Raw genomic sequence first — 18,607 nt, 5'->3', positions numbered from 1 at the left:
GCCTCTTCAAGTTGGACACAGGTCAACTGGGCATCAGAAAGTTTGATGTTTTCATCTCTCTAATTTGCTGTCTTCCCATTGTGTCTTGAGAGTAATGGGCACTGCTTGCTTGATTCTCTCTCTACTCTGCATTATTTGACATGACTCTAACAGATTACCTCTCATGTATTTCTTCTCTAAGTTAAATACAAGCAAGCTCTGACTAAGGTCCCAGAGGAAACCTAAATATTCTTTAACAGGGGTAAACGAGATCCGGCCTGCAGAGCTGCATTGTCCAGCCCAGGGGGCTCCCAATGGATCTGGAATTTGGCAGTGGGGGAGGAGCGGCAGCATGTCGGAGCGGGCCCACGGAGATGGATGGGCTGAGCACCACTGCTCTACAAAGTACCTCATAAGAGCATTTGTTATTCTGGATGTACTGTCAGGTATGAATTTCAGATCATATAGCTAGCCAAATATTATAGACTGAGAAACACACTCTTTATAACATAAGGGGTAGGTATCTTGTCTTCTGGAAATTTTTGCATGCCTCTAATTTAGTGTTATTATTTTTCTGTGATGGTTTTCCCCCTTTTCTGCTAGATCCTTCTAGAGACAGGACGACTAAAAATGAACAAAGCATTTAGATCAGCGGTTGTCAACCCAGGGTACGCGCCCCCCCAGGGGTACTTGAGAAGGCCCTATGGGGTACACACAGGCTGGTGAGGACGGAGCACCACTATGCACAATCCTGTGTTTGTGTGCAGGTACCACCCACCCGGCCAGACACAGGGGTAGGGGAAGCTCGCACGCGGCGGCTGCTGTCGCTCTGCATCTGGCCCACTCCCCACCCCTGTTCCGCGTCCAGCCACTGGAGGTACACTGCTCCTTGTCCAGCCACTGCGGTACACTGCCCAAAAAGGTGGAAAACTCCTGATTTAGATGAAGACATACCACTGATTTACATAATGACATTATGAAGTCTACAGCATTATTCTCTATACTTCAATGTTTATACACCTCTAAGTTCCTGTTCTGAGCACTGAAATATATTCAGCAAATCTTTTTCACTGAGTTGGCCACAGTAATGGCCAGGTCTTTTTCATGAGTAGTTTTAGTTAATTTAGGTCAGCTATATGTATGAGGAGTCCAGACACTTGTCTAGTTGAAGGTTTTCTGCCATTGTTTTATTTACCCCCTAAATAGAAGCTGTTACCAGATGGATGTACCATATTTACCTGAACATCACCTGCACCCCTTTTACCCAAAATTAGCCCTCTGAAAGTGTGCGTCTCAGGCAGGGAAGCTTATTTTTCCGCCAAGAACAAAAGTATGGAGACACCTAAAATATAAAATAGCTCCTGTTTCTTTTCTTTCTCTTCTTCCAAGTGACCACATGGAAGGAGAAGCAGAGTCCGGTCTTTGGCAGCAGCTACAGTTTTAACCCCTTTGCAGCTGAATAAAAACTAATCTTCAAGCTCTTCAGCTCACTTAACCTCCTTCCCCTGCTCAGATAAAAGCATCCAATTCAGCTATTAAAGGGTTAACTATAGCTTCTGCATATGGACGAAAGGGAGGGTAAGTCATTAGGCTCTACCCCTGCTCTATGCAGCCATAATTCCATAAAAATCATTTTTCTTAATTCTGCCTTCCCAAAAACAAGGTGTATTTCTAATTTGAGGACATATGATATGTGAAATAATATAGTAGGTTCTAAGCACAGGCTATGGCAAAATTTTGTCAACACTTTCACTACTTCATGGATTAACACTGCTCTAAAACAGCTAGAGAAGACCTAGTACTTGTTCCCTCCATAGCCGTGTCTTCACGAGCAGGGCCATGAGTTTCCAGCAACACCAATCGTAGCAGCACAAATTTGTGCTGCTATTTTGTGCTGCAGGGCACACTCTTAGTTGTCCAGTTTGCAGCAGGACACATTGTCTCACAGCTCCATGTGCTGCAGAAAGGCTGGCTGAGGCGCAGTCTGCCTCAAGACGCACTGCGTCTTCATGCCTCTTCATGCACTGTGGAGCCCCCAGGCTGAGACACCCTGTGCCCCAGTCAATTGGGGAGCAACACATGGTGATGAAGAAACAGGCAGCCTTGCTCTGCACTGTGGAGCCCCCATCTAGAGGCACCTTGCACCCCAGCCAGCCTCTCCCTCACTGCCTGGGGCACAGTCTGCCTCGAGACAGCAAAGCAGGTAGCCCTGGGCTGGCTGCTCCCCTGTCTCCGTGTGCCTCAACACAGGGGTCCACTGTGAAGCCCCAACACTGAGGCACACGGAGGCCCCATCTCAAGGCATCCTGTGCCCCAGCCAGCTGCAGGGAGCCCCCGTACTGAGGCAGGCAGAGACATGGCAGCAACCAGTCCTGGGCTCCCTGCTCCCCCATCTCGAGGCACACTGCGCCCCAGCCAGCCAGGGAGTGGCTGGCTGGGGCGCAGTGTGCATCAAGACAGGGGCTCCACAATGGAGCCCCTGTGCTGAGGCACACAGAGACAGGGGAGAAGCCAGCCCTGGGCTGCCTGCTCCCTTGTTTGAGGCAGAATGCACCACATCCAGCTGGAGAACAGCTGGCTGGGGTGCAGGGTGCCTCAAGATGGGGGCTCTGCAGCATGTGGAGACAGGGAACCAGGTAGCCCAAGGCTGCCTGCTTCCCCCCTTCCCCTTCTCCATGTGTATGGATGGGGCATGGGGTATCTCAGCACAGGGGCTCCCTCAGCTCCATGTTTGTCCTGGCGCATGGCACTTCGGCATGCTTGGCGCCGCCTTTTTTATCTAGGGGGGGTTTTTGCCCCCAGGAAATCCTGGTAGCAAATTTTGCCTTGGCGCTGCAAAGTAGCAGCGCTGCATAGTTTAACGTGCAATACATGTGGTTTGTGGTGCTGCAAAGAGGTTTGCAGTGCCACAAACCACATGTGCCTGCACATCTGGATCCAGCCCATTTGTCCATGGAAGCCAACGGTTCTGTCTGAATGATTTTACCTGCAAACAACAAAAAAATCCAAATTTGTGAGGATATTTTATCAGCCATTAAAATTAAGTAAGCCAGTGGGCCAACTACTTGAAACAAATTAATTGATCAAAATTTAGGGCATTCTATGATGAAGGTAAACTGACTTTGCTCTGGTTTCTAAAAATACCTTTATGTCACTGTCAGTCAGAACTGGCACGAGACATCTGCCAACAGCATACTAGCTGGCTTCCCTACAATTAGTCTCAAGTCCTGTATGTCTCAGGTTAGTTATAATAATAAAGCTGGGGAAGACAATCTGTGAGATCTTGTCATCATTAGTTTGAGGACAAAAGACTGTCCTAAAGTTCTAGCTATCAGTAGAGAAATTACATTCTCTCCCAGACCACTCAGGAATATTCAATTTCTAATCAGTTTTGATCTAAACATTCATTAGCCTTCCTCAAAATCAGTTCATCAACTCAATTAAAGAAGTGTATCCTAACTCAAAATTGAAGAGCTAAGCATTTCCCCATGATACAGAGAACATTTCTTATTGCTCTGCCTCTTATCTTAGTTTATAAACTAGAGGTCCTCAACCTTTTTAGACTCAAGGCACCTCTCCATAGAATAAGGCACCTCTTGGAAAATGCCACTCTTAGTTTTCACTCATTTTTTTACTACAGAAAAAATACTAGAGAGCAATTCTTCTGTTGCAAAGAGCTCAAAAAGATTAGAACAGGGCAGAATGTTTTTAACACTACCAATTCTTACTTGAAATTGCTAGGTTTATTTTGTGAAACATGTTTGCGCACCTAACAGTGCTAACATCTTGTGGCCCCCAAAGCGCCCTGGTTGAGAATCACAGTTATTAACTATATACAAGCGAGAACAAGTTCATTAGTTGAAAAAAAAAACCTACAGTCCCATTCTTGCTAGCCCTACAGTTATACCAGGGACATCCAATGGTGAGAACTTCACCGACTGTTATCAGTCTAAAATATACATTGCCGTGTACTTTATAATTTATGTTTTTACTTCAACACTTTCCTTTCAGGCTCTGCATAAACTGATTCAGTGTCAGGTGTAGGACACCGTTGTATCCAATACTACTCAACACTTTAATGTATAAGCCCCAAAAGCAATTCAAGAAAGTGAAAATTGAAGTGAGAAATATAAGCTCATATAATGCCTCTTTCTATTATGAAATAAAAACAACACAGTTTGAGTTTCCTTAATATTGAGTAATATTGTTTATGCAATAAATTCTCCTACAAGGTGTTAAAGTATTTTGCAGTAAGGGGTGGTAGAAGAGCTTCTGGGGTTCCAAAAATATTTTGAGCACAGCTGCTAAAAAAGCACATTAAATGGATTTCCTGTTGCATGCTACCAAGGAAAAACTAATACAATTTTTCTAATTGTAGTCATAGATATTTCCATCCAGACTGACTCAGACTTGGCTTTGTTAGGTTCAATCCTGAAACCACACTCAAGTTAATGAAAATTTTGCCCTTAATTTAAATGGGAGCAGAATTGGGCCTGTTAGAATGCTGTAGCATTTCTGAAAGTCTCTTTACTTACTCTGATTATTTATGTATAAGTGTAGCCTGATCAGCAAGAATGTATTCCATCAGTAGTGAATCAATTAACCCATCCTCAGTCCTCTCCGGGAATAGAAAGGCAGATTTTTACAGCACAAAGGAAGTTGTTGCTTTCTTACCAGAAGCAATTGGAACTGGATAGCTATGACCTGCTGGGAGTTTTTGTTAAGTGCCAGGTCAGCAGTCTCCCTCTTAGGTAATGATTATGCCATTCACTTCACAAAAACCAAAGCAGCACAAAAGAAGCAAGCAAGTTAAAGAAGACAAATAATGGAAAGTCTGGGAGATGCTGGCATTATTGACTTTGTTATTATGACAAATGGAATTGCCTGATGCCACTAAGTATGCCCTGGGAATAGGTTCAGTTAAAATTGTGCCTCAGTAATGCATAGTGATAGATTCTGTTATTGTGCTTCCAAATTTTGTCTAAATTATTCAGTTAAAAAGGTAGGAGATCAGGATTTCCAGAAAGGCAATTTTTTGTAGACTAGGCACCATTGCTTCCAACCATTTATGCATGCTGTGGTGAATATTGTTTAAGTTAGGTAACAAACATTCCAACTGGCACTCATCTCTTATACCTATGATCCATCATAAAATCTTAAAATGCTTAGTATTTAAACTGCAACAAAAAGGTTTGTAATTTGCTGTGAAACTAGAATGTGAAATAATGATTTTTGCAGCCTTTAAAGATCAAAATGGTCTCTGTGTGCTATCAACTAACCTGACTACAGGATGTTTCAACCCTGTGCATCCCATAGGAGAAGTCATCGGTGAAAGTAATTGCATCAGGACTGATCACATCAAAGAATGAAGGCCAACCTGGAAAAGAGGAACAAGATAAGCAACAGAAAGAGAGCACTATGGTATCTTTGTGTCAGCTCACTCTAAAAAAAAAATTACACACAGAGCATAACACTTTCAAAAACATCTGAAGTGATTTAGGAGCTTTAATCCCATTTTGGTGACTTCAGTTCCTGAATCACCTAACAAGCTTAGAATATTTTACTTTCAATAAAAAGTTATTCACACACGGAATAAGTTGCCTCTCTTCTATATCAAAAGCTTTTTCTAGGCAAGCACCTCCCTTGACAGTAACTGCAGCATCTAGCTCAGAGAGAGCTGCTCAGGTTAACTTAGGCTCGGATTCAATTACTTTAAAGTTGTAATAGTCAATAAAAATACCCTAAATTCTATTGAGGCTCCAAATCAGAAGAGTTTGCAGAACCCTAGTATTGTGCACTCCTGGTGCAAAGCCCCACTTAATAAGGGAGTTGCTAAATTTTAGACTAACTTCAACTTCAGAGTGCTCTCAGGTGTAGTCTTATTCAGAGATTATAGTAGTCTAATCTCTGGATGACAAAGGCAGGGACAGACATAAGGTTCACATCCAGAACAAAAGATCTCACTCAAGTTACCAGTAATGCAAGGAGAAACATGTTCTTCCACAGAGATGCTTCCTGAGCATTCAGGAGCAGTCTCAGGTACCAAACAGCTATAAAGCCATATACCCGATTTGCAACAAATGGCCAGAGTCATCTGAAGAATGATCCTTTATCTTTTAGCCAGACAAGGTTATTTGGGTAAATCTGATATAGTTTATTAGACTAACTAAAATAGTTGGGAAACTTGTTCTTTGCAAGCTTTTGGGTGAGGCCTTCTTGGGATGTTTTCAGAGGTAATGTTCTTTTTGACAATTTTTTCTGAGCAGTACAACTACAATCCAAGGCATCTAATGCTCTTTCATTATGCCTAGTTTATATACCTGCTGGCTGGAGGCCTCCACTTTCTCACCTGCAGCAGAGATTTCTGCAGTTATGTTCTCCATTTAGAAACCAGAAACACTGAGTGCAGTCTGTATTTTATCTTCTTTCTCTTTTTTTGCTGTAATTATTGCAAGCATTTCTTTCAAGGAGCTATTTACAGGTGAGAAAGTAGGAGGGTAAGGGAGTATGTTAGGACTACAGAATGGCATGAGCTAGGAAAGAAAGAGGCCCTGGACCTGTAAAATGCCTTGCTTCTTGGATGCAGTGTTCTTTTCAGTTTTTTTTTAATCCAACTTCTGTTACTGAAAACCTCACCAGTTGAATGTGAAATCTCATAATCTCTTATTCCACTGAGAAACTGTATGAGCAGAAATATCTGAAGTATTCAGGTACATATAATTCTTCATGACATGCGCATAAAGGGAATCGGACAACATCTCTGATCTCAGTTTTTCTGGAATAATCCTAATCTGTTTTTCTATCAGCTGGAAAAGAAAAACCATGAAAATCTTAAAGAAAGGTAGCATCTCTTTCATTCCATCACTGCTCCCTGAGCATCAAAACAGCTTTTTACAAAATAATCAGTGCAATCTGGATTACTTCTCTTTGTTTTAATTTAAGCATGTTATATTTAAACAATGGATTGACAAGAGCACTCCAGATGTCTCTTGGACAATGAACATTTATAGGGCCTATTCTCTTCATAAACCAACAATATAATATAGTAATTACCATTACTTCTTCCTTAGGGCTTCTAAATACTTCTAAATATAGAATGGCTAGAGTTGCTTGGATTTCCTGTCAAATGTACTAGACATCTCCAAACTACTGTTAAAATGCAACAGGTAAGCACCAGCTGGGATCTTCTTACCAATGTTTTTATAAAGATTCAACCATTAATAATTTCTTTTTTGTTTCAGGTTCAGTAAAACCCCTGAACCGAATTTACTTCCCCCAAAGGATATTTTTCTCTTTTCCTTTGAATAGTGTCTCTTGTTATGTTAAATCATGGTTAATGTTTTTAAAAATATAACTTACACATAAGCCAGTTGTAGGTCTTTAGTATCAAAGAATCTAAACAGCATCAGGTGAAGTAGTGTAACCTTAAACTGTAATTTTAAAATGCCACGAAGAAATGTCTCAAATAGTTTTTAAAATTTATCGTTGACCTAGTAACCTCAATCTCAAGCCTTCAGCTTTGGATACTTTTTTTGTTTGTTTTTCTTCCAAGATCACGATTGATAAAATAAATGTATGTTGCACAAATAGCCTGCAACTTGTATCATTGGGCACTACTGCAATTTTCATGTAGTATAGATTAATAATATACGTGACTAAGTCAATGAACCAGCCATTCAAATGATTTAACCAAACAGATATCCTGATACAATGCATTAAAAGGGAAAATTAAATGAACAACAAAGGCAGCCCTGTCATCATCATCAGTTCATCTTCCCTGCAATCCAAGATTTAAACTATTATGACTATTGCTATTGTTAACAACAATTATTTGTATTTGGAGCATATATGGGATCGAACCATGGAGCTGCACCCAACTTGCTGAGTCCTGTAAAATCTTTAAATAGTTAAACAGTCCCTGCATCAGAGACTTAGAAAATTTAACCTATACAGAATTTTCTGAAAGATCCCCCCACCCCAGCCATTAACTCACTAAGTGACTTTCTGTGAAGTCAATATAACTTGAATAGCAACAACTAGCACAGAAGCTAGCACTTTTACAAAGTCAGGTAAGCACCATTTACTCCATTATCTTTTTGACTATTTACATTACCATAGATTTAAAACATTTCTTTTGCTTATGAAAGACATTACTAAATGCTACCTCAATTGTAGAGAAAACATATAGAAATCTTTGGTGTAACAATGTTTCATAAGGAGTTACTACTTTACTAGGTTTTCCATTTGGACAGAATGTAGGAAATAATTTTGCCTCTTCCAAACTTCATGGGCCACATTCTTTCCTCAGCTATGTCTGAGTGAGGCAACAGATCTATCTTAGGTACCTTCTGGCCCCTGTGTTCTGTAGCAGCTTAGCATCTACAAAAATCTTTAAGTGTCTTTGTTCTTAACATCCCTGTGAGGTAGACATGTACAGTTATTGCTGTTTCACAGATGGGAAACTAAGGAACTAGCCAGATCCAAAAAAGGATGTAGGTGCCTAAACCCCACTGAAATAGAGGTTAGGCACCTAAATACCTTTTAACACTTATCCCCAAGTGACTTGCCCACAGTCACACAGGAAGGCCATTGCAGATCTGGAAACTGAACCTAGGTCTTCAAAGTTCCAAGTGCATATCTCCATGACTGCTGGACCACATGCCAAACAATATTATGGATCACTTGTATAAGAAAGAGAGTGCAATAACCAGTAAATAACACAGATTTGTATGTATAATCATCTATAACTCTGAATAAGGTCTACTCCACAGAAACTTAGGGCTATTCCTCCCTTTTGGGAGAGTTAGATCTGTGGCAATTTTCCTTTGGAGTATTTCAAATACAAACATCCACAATTTATAAAAGCATGTTAAAATATTGTTGCTATAGTGTTATGTAGATCTGTGGAATTAATTTATTAAAATAACCAAAACTCAGAAAAATTGTTTTGAGGCTCAATAATTTGTTGGATATTGACCAGGACAGAATCACTCAATCAAAATGCAGTTTGAACTGATCCCATTTCATGGCGAGACTTCCTTTATAGAGCAGTATGTATTCTCAAGTGTGACTCCACACAACACGTTGCCCTACTACAGTTTAACCAGCACAGCTACCATTACAGAGACAAAGTTAGGAAACAAGGGAAATCGTGATTAAAAGATAGAAGGCAGCCTTCATCCTGTTTACTTTAGATATTAAATACGATGAGAATTTATGTTACATTTTATTCACAATTAATTTAAAGGGGGCAAAATATTCTTCACCACCAAGAACTTTTTTTCAAGATTTGGGACAAAACTTAGGAAAATATATTGACAACAATCTCCATCCATGTTGCTCCAAGACAACTGCACTTCTCTGAAACAATGCAACTCACAACAACTTGGATGGAAAGTGAGAAAACTATAAACAAATTGTTTTTGTTTGATTTGCCAACAGACTGAACTTCAAAAGGAGACCAAAGCAGGCAGAAGTCCAGTACCACCTGCAAATGATACTGTGAGACCTTCCACTTTAACAAAGCCTTTCAACTATCACCAGATTAACAGGGGGAAGGAGGAAAGAATGAGAAATAAATGCATATCCCTAGCAGAGCCAGCTTTCCAGTGCAGGTAGCAGAGCAAGGACCAGCTGCAATGTACAACCTAAAAGCTAACTGATGCACTGACTTCAAGGTCCATTACTGTGAGGGGTGTTTATATCCACACAGTCTGGACAAGCACCCCTCAGCAAGCAGCCCCCTCAACAAGCAGCCAGTGTAGAACCAGACAAATCACAACTACTACAGTGGCAGGAACAGAGCTCCTTTTTCCTACTTTGTGAACTACTGAACATTGGGGAAGCATCCAGATGAGTGGGAATGTGTGCTCTGCGGCACCTCAAAGGCTTTTGAGGCATTGCAAAATGCATGTGGCCCACATGAAAAGGTTCTCTGTGCTACGTATTTGCAGCACAGAGCACAAATTAGATACTGGGACATCCTAGTACCTAAAAAACCGACACCAGAACAAAGTGGTGTGGCACATGTGGCTGCAGTGTGTGCAACCTGAAACCAGAGCCTGGTTAGTCAGAGCCATGCTCCAGCTGCAGGCCAGGCTTGGCACACCCAGATCGCCACCTCTGCAACCCTGGAAACCCCTGGCCCTAGTCTCCCCTACCCCACACAGGGCAATTTGCCATGCACCAGAGCGCACGTGCAGGGGCATCGTTTGGAGACAAGTAGCAGTGTCACAACTCCTTAACTAAACAGTTAAGGAGAAGAAACAACAGTGATCAACATCTATTCAGTTGCCAGCCTGTCATGTGGCACCAGTGAGAGGCAGGTAGGTAACAGTGAAACTATGGGGAAAGATGCAAAAACTTGGAATCTTAGGACTAGACCCACTGAGCCTTCTCAGTGTGGAACCAGAAACCACTGAGATGAAGACAGAGTGCACCTGAACCAAATCTTATCAGGAGCAAGAACACTATTGTCTAGATTTAAGTCAGAAACCTAACACTTAACACAAAATTACTAAATCCACAGCAGAGCTGGTTTGACCTGGTGGTAATATTAAATAATTGGTACGAGAGCTAGAAAGTAACACTCCCCCCCACACCAATGAAACAAAACAAAACAAAAAACCCCCAAAACATTGAATGCCTTTGTCTCTTTTGCCATCTGCTGATTGGGAAATTAAATCCACTTCCCCAGGCTAATAGAGGACTCACAGAAAACTCTAGGTATAACTATAAGTCAATATTTCTAAATCTGCGTTTCAAGAACTAAAAATTGTTACCCGAATTGTGCCAAAGACCAGAATTTTGGGAGGAAGCAATGGGTAGGAGACTGTTACAATTGCATTAGTTCTCAATTAAACTTTTTTAGTTCTCTTCTAAAAATAGTAACAATACTGCTCTAGTGTCTGGTTCCTTTCCCAGGTTTAAACATTTCAGCTTGTTGTAAACTTATGGTTATAGGATTTGTAGTGCGAACATGTGTTACTTCTGAAACATTATAAAATGTCTGTACACAAGTATAAGGCAATTTGTTTGTTTTTTGGCTTTGAAAATAAATAATGCAAAAATGCATTAGCTATATTCATTTATATTTTCAGAAACACCACGCACATATTTAATACGCATTATTTAAAATCTGATTTATAATGGTTAAAAAAAAATCAATATACACCCAAGGCCAGATTTTTTACCTTTACACCATTAAGAACTGATGGCGCAGTCACGCCATTGATATCAGTGGAATAATGCCTCAATAAAATGTGTGTGACGGAATGGAGAATCCATCCCATATGCTACTCTAAATAACATCATGCTGTTAGGTAGTTGTGATGGTCCAGAAAACATGAGAGAGAAGAGTTTGTGGGTGATATCTTTTATTGGACCCACTGAATGGCTGGGATAGATGTAGACAAGCTTTGGAGTATCCCAATACCCAAGGAAATATTGTGATACTCCAAAGCTTGTCTATATCTATCCCAGCCATGCAGTGGGTCCAATAAAAGATATCATCCACAAAATCTCTTGCCTCTACCATGGTGTTAGTAAATTTATGACTCTTCTGTAAATCTTTACACAAGCCATGCATAGTTCTGTGTTTACTGGCCCAATCTTCACTAAAATAAGAATTACTATGGCAAACTCCCAACAGATTCTAAAAAATGCTGTACATAATACGCTGCTCAGAAGATCAAATTAATTGTATTAAAAAAACACTGTCTTCACTGTTTTGAATCATGCTATACCTATTCTATATTATATCTACCTTCCAAAGTATGAAACCTTCGTCTTACCAAATGAAATTACGTTCATGGTTTAATGGCATCCAAGTTTATATTTCAGCTTTCTCAACTCAAAGACATTCACCTATATCATGTAAATATAAAAATAAATGGCAGCCAAGCATTGTCATTTTACACAGGGAAACACAGAAATGAAGCTCCTTGTAAAAGCTGGACTTGCTCACACTACAATCACTGCATACATTTCTGGAACTTGCATGTCAAAAAGTATCATCTTCAATGGACCTTTCAAACAAGAACACACAAAAGTTTTGGTATCCAGCCTAACCTGACTTTCACCCCCTTCAAAAAGAGCTGGGAAAAAAAAGGACGGGGGAAGACATATAAAAGGAACTTCTCAATTGCTCAATGGTCTAATATACTCGTAACTCTCTCTTTCCTTTACAGCAAGTGAATGATGAAAACCTGATCAAATGAGCCAGGAAGCTATAGATTTACAATAGGTCACAGGGGTGCATTCTCAGAATTAGACAAAAAAAACTGTAAGTAGACATTGGGAAACTGCACAGGCAGCAAGTGAAAACATCACTGTCATGAAAGAAAGGGTTTAAAAGGTTAAGAAAAATCTTGAATTACTATGGGTAAGACACTGAAAGGGAGCGATTTTCTTAAAAAACAGGAGTCAAACTGATCTGGCTCCCCAGGTATTATGTGGAGACCTAAAAAACAGTCATTTAGAAAGTAACTGTTTCAAGGAGCTCAGTTAAAACTACAAAGACATGAAATTCCAGTCAGACACAGGAAATTCTTTAGGGAATATAAGAATTTTGAGAGTCAGAAAATGAAAATTGCCATGAATACCTAACTAAACTAATCTAATGAAGTATTGTCACCAGGAAAGAGGTTTGATGAATTTGTATGTAGGAGAGCACAAATTTAAACAAATCAGAAAATTAAACTAACCTGACTCTCTTTTTATTTTTAACTTTTTCCTCTCTCCTGTTTTTTTTAAAGGTGCAAACCAACTTCGACTGCTGCAGATCCTTCTGTACAGAGGGACCGTTTTATTGTAGATAAAAAAACAATTTAAATCTATTAAAAACCTTGGTGGGGGCTCCCTTTTATAGCCTTGGGGAAGTTGTTTGCTTATTATTTGTTGCTATTTGTATTACTGTAGGCATAGAAGCCTTATCCTGGTCAAGACCATTCCTGCTAGGCACTGTGTAGAAACAGTATCCTTGGCACAAAGAACTTAAAAATTATAATCTTAACTACTTAGATGCTCCACATGCAACCGTGGGTTGATATTTGCTTTCTTATATGGTTGTTGTGACAATCAATATTGTCTAGAAGGGCTCAAATTTTGACTGACACAACACTCAAGCCTGATCCTGCAAAGTACTTCTCTTCACACATGAGAACAGTCATAGAAAATTAGGGTTGGAAGGACCTCAGGGGGGTCATCTAGTCCAACCCCCTGCTCAAAGCAGGTCAGTCCTCAACTAGATCATCCCAACTAATGCTTTGTCTACTCAGGTCTTAAAAGCCTCCAAGGACAGAGATTCCACCACCTCTCTGGGTGACCTGTTCTAGTGCTTTACTACCCTCCCCATGAGACACTTTTTCTTAATATCTAACCTAAACTTCCCTTGCTACAACTTGAGACCACTGCTCCTTGTCTTGTCATCTGCCACCACTGGGAAGTGTAGCTTCAGCCTGTCTAGAACCACCTTCCAGGTTGTTGAAGGCTGAATCCCCTCTCAGTCTTCTCTTCTGCAAACTAAATAAGCCCAGTTCCCCCAGCCTTTCCTCATAAGTCGCATACTACAGCCCCCTAATCATTTTTGTTGCCCTCCACTGGAGTCTCTCCAATTTGTCCGCATTCTTTCTGTAGTGCGGGGCCCAAAACTGGACACCGGACTCCAAATATGGCCTCACCAGTGCCAAATAGAGGGGAAGAATCACCTCCTTCAATCTGCTGGCAGTGCTCTTCTTAATGCAGTCCAGTATGCTATTGGCCTTCTTCACAACAAGGGCACACTGTTGGCTCATATTCAGTTTATTGTCCACTGTAACCCCCAGGTCCTTTTCTGCACAGCTGCTGCTTAGCTAGTTGGTCCCCAGCCTGTACTGGTGCATGGGACTGTTCCATCATAAGTGCAGGACTTTGCACTTGTCCTTATTGAACCTCATGAGATTTCTTTTGGTCTAATCCTCCAGTTTGCTGAGGTCTCTCTGAATCCCAGCTGTATCCTCCAGTGCATCTATTACTCCCCCCAGTTTGGTGTCATCCACAAACTTGCTGAGGGTGCATTGGCCATTCCATCCTCCATTTGATACCGGCTGCCAACTAGACATTGAGCCAGTGATTGCTACCCTTTGGGCATTTATACATGTGCTCCAAGAGTGTATGTGTGTGCGTGTGTGTGTGGGGGGGCACTTTAATTAGAGTGGCTCTGAGAGTTGCTCTAATTGAAGCATCTGGAGTGAATAAACTTTAGTTAAGGCACCCCCACTGCCATTTTTCAGCACAGGGGCACTGATACATGTGATGCTGGAGTCTAATGGAGCACTGTAATTACAGCGCATCTAAGCAGCCTCGCTATATGTGTGTAGGCACCCTTTGAGCCTGGCGATCCAGCCAGTTTTCTATCCACCTGACAGTCCATTCATGAAACCCATATTTCCTTAAGCTTTCCTATGATAATGGTGTGGGAGACTGTATCAAAAGCTTGCTAACATCAAGGTATATCACGTCTGCTGCTCTTTCCACATTCACAAAGCTAGTCATCTCATCATAGAAGGCAGTCAGGTTGGTCAGGCATGACTTGACCTTCATGAATCCATGCTTACTGCTCCTGATCACTTTCCTGTCCTCCAAGTGCTTAGAAATGGATTCCTTAAGGACCTCCTCAAGATAGACACTATATTTGCACTTTTCCAATCATTTGGGACCTCTCTGGATTGCCACAAGTTTTCACAGATAATGGCCAGACACTCTGCAATCACATCGGCCAACTCCTGCAGCACCCTCAGGTGCATCACATCCAGCCCCATGGACTTGTACCTGTCCAGCTTTTTTTAATAGTCCCTAACCTGTTCTTTCACCACTATTAGCTGTTCATCTCCTCCCTAAACTGTGCAGTAGTTTGGGAGCTGACCTTGCCTGTGAAGACCTTGTAAAAAAGACACTGAGTGTTTCAGCCTTTTCTGCATCATCTGTCATTAGGCTGCCTCCCCCATTTAGTAAGGGACCCGTGCTTTCCCGGATCTTCGTCCCTAATTGTTGCTGACACACTTGTAGAAACCCATCTTGTTACCTTTTATGTCCCTTGCTAGCTGCAACTCCCATTGTGCCTTGGCCTTTCTGATTTCATCTATTAATACATGCGTGAAACCCTGCTGGTTGGGAGTTCACACATAATGCAGTCTGCCCCAGAGGTTTCATGCAGCCCTGAGGCTGGGAGACCATGGCAGCTGCGATCTCCCAGCCTTTGGAGTTCCAGCAAATGGGTGCTTGCTCCCGCTGCCCCCGAACCTGCCCACTGCTACCAGCTGGGGTACCAGATGTTACATGGTGACCCACTCTGGAAGCCTAAGGCTGGGCCAGGGAGGCTCTGTGGTGACATCATGAGGTTGGGACATGTGCTGGACAGTGAATCAGAGTTCCTGCTTGGCTTCAATTGGCTGTCCTCGAGAATCTCAGGCATGCTGGGAGGCGTGCAGGACCACCCACCACCTTCTGGCCTTGGCCACTGCAGGCATGTGCATGCCCCATCAACCGAAGAGTAAATGCGAGTTCCGTTCACTCCCGATCCAATCTACACAGCTTAGATAAACCTGGGTAGATTGAATTGATTCTGCCTCAAGCTTTTTGAATGTCTGTACTTGGCCTGTGTTTCCAGGAGGACTTATTCTATGTCACATAGTCAGACATGACCAGGGATCTGGGTTTTCTGTTTCCCATGAAAAAACAGAGAAAATGTGGTAAAGGGAAAATTCCTTTACCTGAGGAAGACAGATTTTTCATTTTAAGAGAAATCTGTGGATTTTGCACTTTTGCAAAGAGCTCTCTGCAGGCTGGCAGAGTTCCAGCCTGCAACGGGTTGTGGGGGAGCGGGAGGAGGGCAGTCAGGCAGGGGGTGCCATGTGCATGTACATAGCCACCAGGCAGCCTGGAGAGCAGCTCCCACAGGTAAGTCTCGGAGGGTGGGTGGTGGAATCGAGGCCCCCACAGGGAGGGAGGAAGGGAGTTGGGCAGGGCTGGGGCTGCTGCCCAGCCAGGGAATGTGTGGAGCTTGTGGCCCAGTGGGACAGGGCCATGGGTGGCTTATCTGGGGAGGCAGGACTGGCACCCCACTGCTGCGCATGCCCCCAATGTGTGCGAGGGTGAGGGCAGGCTGCCCACTGTGGGCTTGGGCTCCCTGCCTTGCTGACCTCCCCTGGGACCTCTACAGCCCAGCGAGCACGACCCAGTGGTACAAGGCAGAGTGGAGCCATGTGGGGAAGTTTCTTGCCACTGTGAGCTCCATGCTGCCCTGGCGAGGCGTCCCCTGCCTGCACAGCAGCAATTAGGGGCACAACCTGTTAGCTGGAGGCCCCCTCCAGCAGTGCTGGAAAGGGGCAGGGGGTAGTAGTGAGGGGCACCAACAAGGCCAGGGGGCTGTGGTGGGGGAGGGGAGTGAGGGGCACCAGCAGGGCCAGGGGCGCTAAGGGGGCGGGAAGAATGAGGGGCACTGGCAGAGCCAGGGGACTTTGGCTTGGGAGTGAGGGGCCTGGACCTGCATTCTGTGAGCTAAGTGGGGAGGGGAAACTCTGATTTTGCACAATAAAAAAACAAAATCAAATACCAAAATGTATAGGTATTTGGAATTTATTTTATTATAATGACTGAGGTAGGCTTCCAAATTGCTTTAAAATTGTAAATATATCAAGAAAACATTGTGTTCAACTGACACTTATCTATAGTGGCCTTTCATTTTAATCATGGATTTTAGGTTTTTAAACAGAGAATTTGGAATTTTTTGTAGAGGATCTGTGATTTTGATTTTTTTTTAAATCAGGGAAAACCAGGATCCCTGGTCATGACTTTGGAAAAGGTGGTGGGTTTGCTTTTGTTTTTTTTAAACTTTCTACCCTCCAAAAACAAAGTGTGTACTTTATTTAGGGGTATAGGATTTGCAGGAAAATGCAGTATGTGAAGTCTCTCAGGAAGCAAAACTCCAAAAATAATTGTGTTCTGTGTCAGCTGAAACGATTATTTTAAGCAAAATAAAATGATCAAACTGTAAAGTAAGAACTTTTTAATGAAAAAGGTCTTTTCAATGAGGAAAATATAAATATTCTGTTCGAGAGAGCTTGAACTACCTGTGTAATGGCTCCAAAGAACTGATGTGCCATGTATACAATCTGTTGGGTATGTACCGAATTGAATGCAAACTACATTTATATAAATTTAGTCTACTGCTGAGTTTAATCTCTGAATTCCCTGTCTGTATCCAACTATTTTGGTTTGATTATGAACTCCACTTAAAATAATAATTGTTTATATTAAATGGACAAGAGAATGCATAATGTATTTTAACTGTCAGTGTGGTGAACAGCAGCAGCTGGAAGAAGAATGTTTAATTCACTCAGCTATCCTCAAGCTTTTTAGATTCCTCCTATCAGCAGCAAAATCTTTTCTTTCACATACAAAAAAAATTCCTTTTCTGATGCAAAGAATAGCACAGCAATTGTTTCTTCTACAAAAAACAAATACAAGAAACCATAGGTATTTCCCACACCATATCAGAAAACAGTTCTAGTTAATCCACTATACATCTACAATGGTATGGAAGCTTCAGAGGAGGGCACTAACATTTATATAATGGAACAACTTGCATATAAAAGGAATTTTTTCCATACCATTTATCTACTAATTGTTGGCTTATGCCAGAGATACAATATACTTTCTCCAGTAAATATTTTAAACCTAGTATTGGTGGTTTGTGCCTTTCCACTAGCAAATTCAGCATTTTATCTCTAACATTTTTAAATAATATTTATGGTAATTGGATACTAAGGGTGAGAACCCCCAGTCAGAGCCTTGGCACTGAATTCAGTGGTACCATTTCTCCCCTAATGGCTGCTTCATGGCTTAGTTATTTATTGACAATTGTTTTAAAAATGTTCACATTAACTGGCAATAGATGTTAAAATTGTAGTAATGAGGGTATAGTTTGGATTTTAGTGAACATCCCTACGGGGAAACCAGGGCTCCAGGATCCACAGTTCTGGGGCACACACCAGGTAAATTGTCCCCAACTAGAAAACCTAAAGCTTCTAAGCTTCACAGGTCCAGAACAGTGAAACTGCAAAGTTGACAAACTGCCTCAGTGCTGTGGACCCAAATGTGTTCTTGTTTGTGGAGCATTTTCAGAATTTCTATTGTGGTTCCTCACTGGAAAATGGGGATCAGATTTTGACATATTTAAATTCCCTACATAACAGAATTTTTCTCTGCATTCTACTTATGAACAGAGGTCTATCTGACAAAAAACACTGTCATTCTGGCACTATTCTGCGCCCCTGCTCACTGCCACTCCCCCCAGCCTGTAGCTACTATTTCCCTGCTTTCTTGCCTGCCCGCCTGCCAGCCACTCCAGCACCACGTGGCTCCCAGCTTCATGGCCGGATTGCGGGAGCACAAGACCCCCAGTACTCCAGAGCCAGGAGTGAGTGTGAGTGTCCGTGCAATGAGGGAGGGAAGGAGGCAGGCAGGGAGGGAGGGAGAGAGACAGAGAGAGCAATGAGGGAGGGACAGAGACAGAGAGAGACAGAGAGTACATGTGCAGTGAAGGAGGGACAGAGTGTGTGTGTGTGTGTGTGTGTGTGTGTGTGTGTGT

At 42.1% G+C, this 18,607-nt stretch overlaps 1 protein-coding gene across 3 annotated transcripts in view; it reads right to left on the bottom strand.

The window, feature by feature from the left end:
• The window catches only part of MSRB3 (methionine sulfoxide reductase B3), a 165,318-nt gene that overhangs the window by 7,816 nt on the left and 138,895 nt on the right, over positions 1-18,607 (bottom strand). For all 3 annotated transcript variants that reach the window (XM_019514672.1, XM_019514673.1, XM_019514674.1), the window contains one exon: positions 5,259-5,356. In XM_019514672.1, the coding sequence (XP_019370217.1) occupies positions 5,259-5,356 (98 nt within the window). The remainder of the gene's footprint in view (positions 1-5,258; positions 5,357-18,607) is intronic.

This window comes from Gavialis gangeticus, unplaced genomic scaffold (genome assembly GCF_001723915.1).
Source record: "Gavialis gangeticus isolate Ggan-Ray unplaced genomic scaffold, GavGan_comp1, whole genome shotgun sequence".
NCBI classification, from domain to species: domain Eukaryota; kingdom Metazoa; phylum Chordata; order Crocodylia; family Gavialidae; genus Gavialis; species Gavialis gangeticus.
The sequence above is the reverse complement of the archived record's forward strand: the minus strand, read 5'-3'. Positions and strand labels throughout refer to the sequence as shown.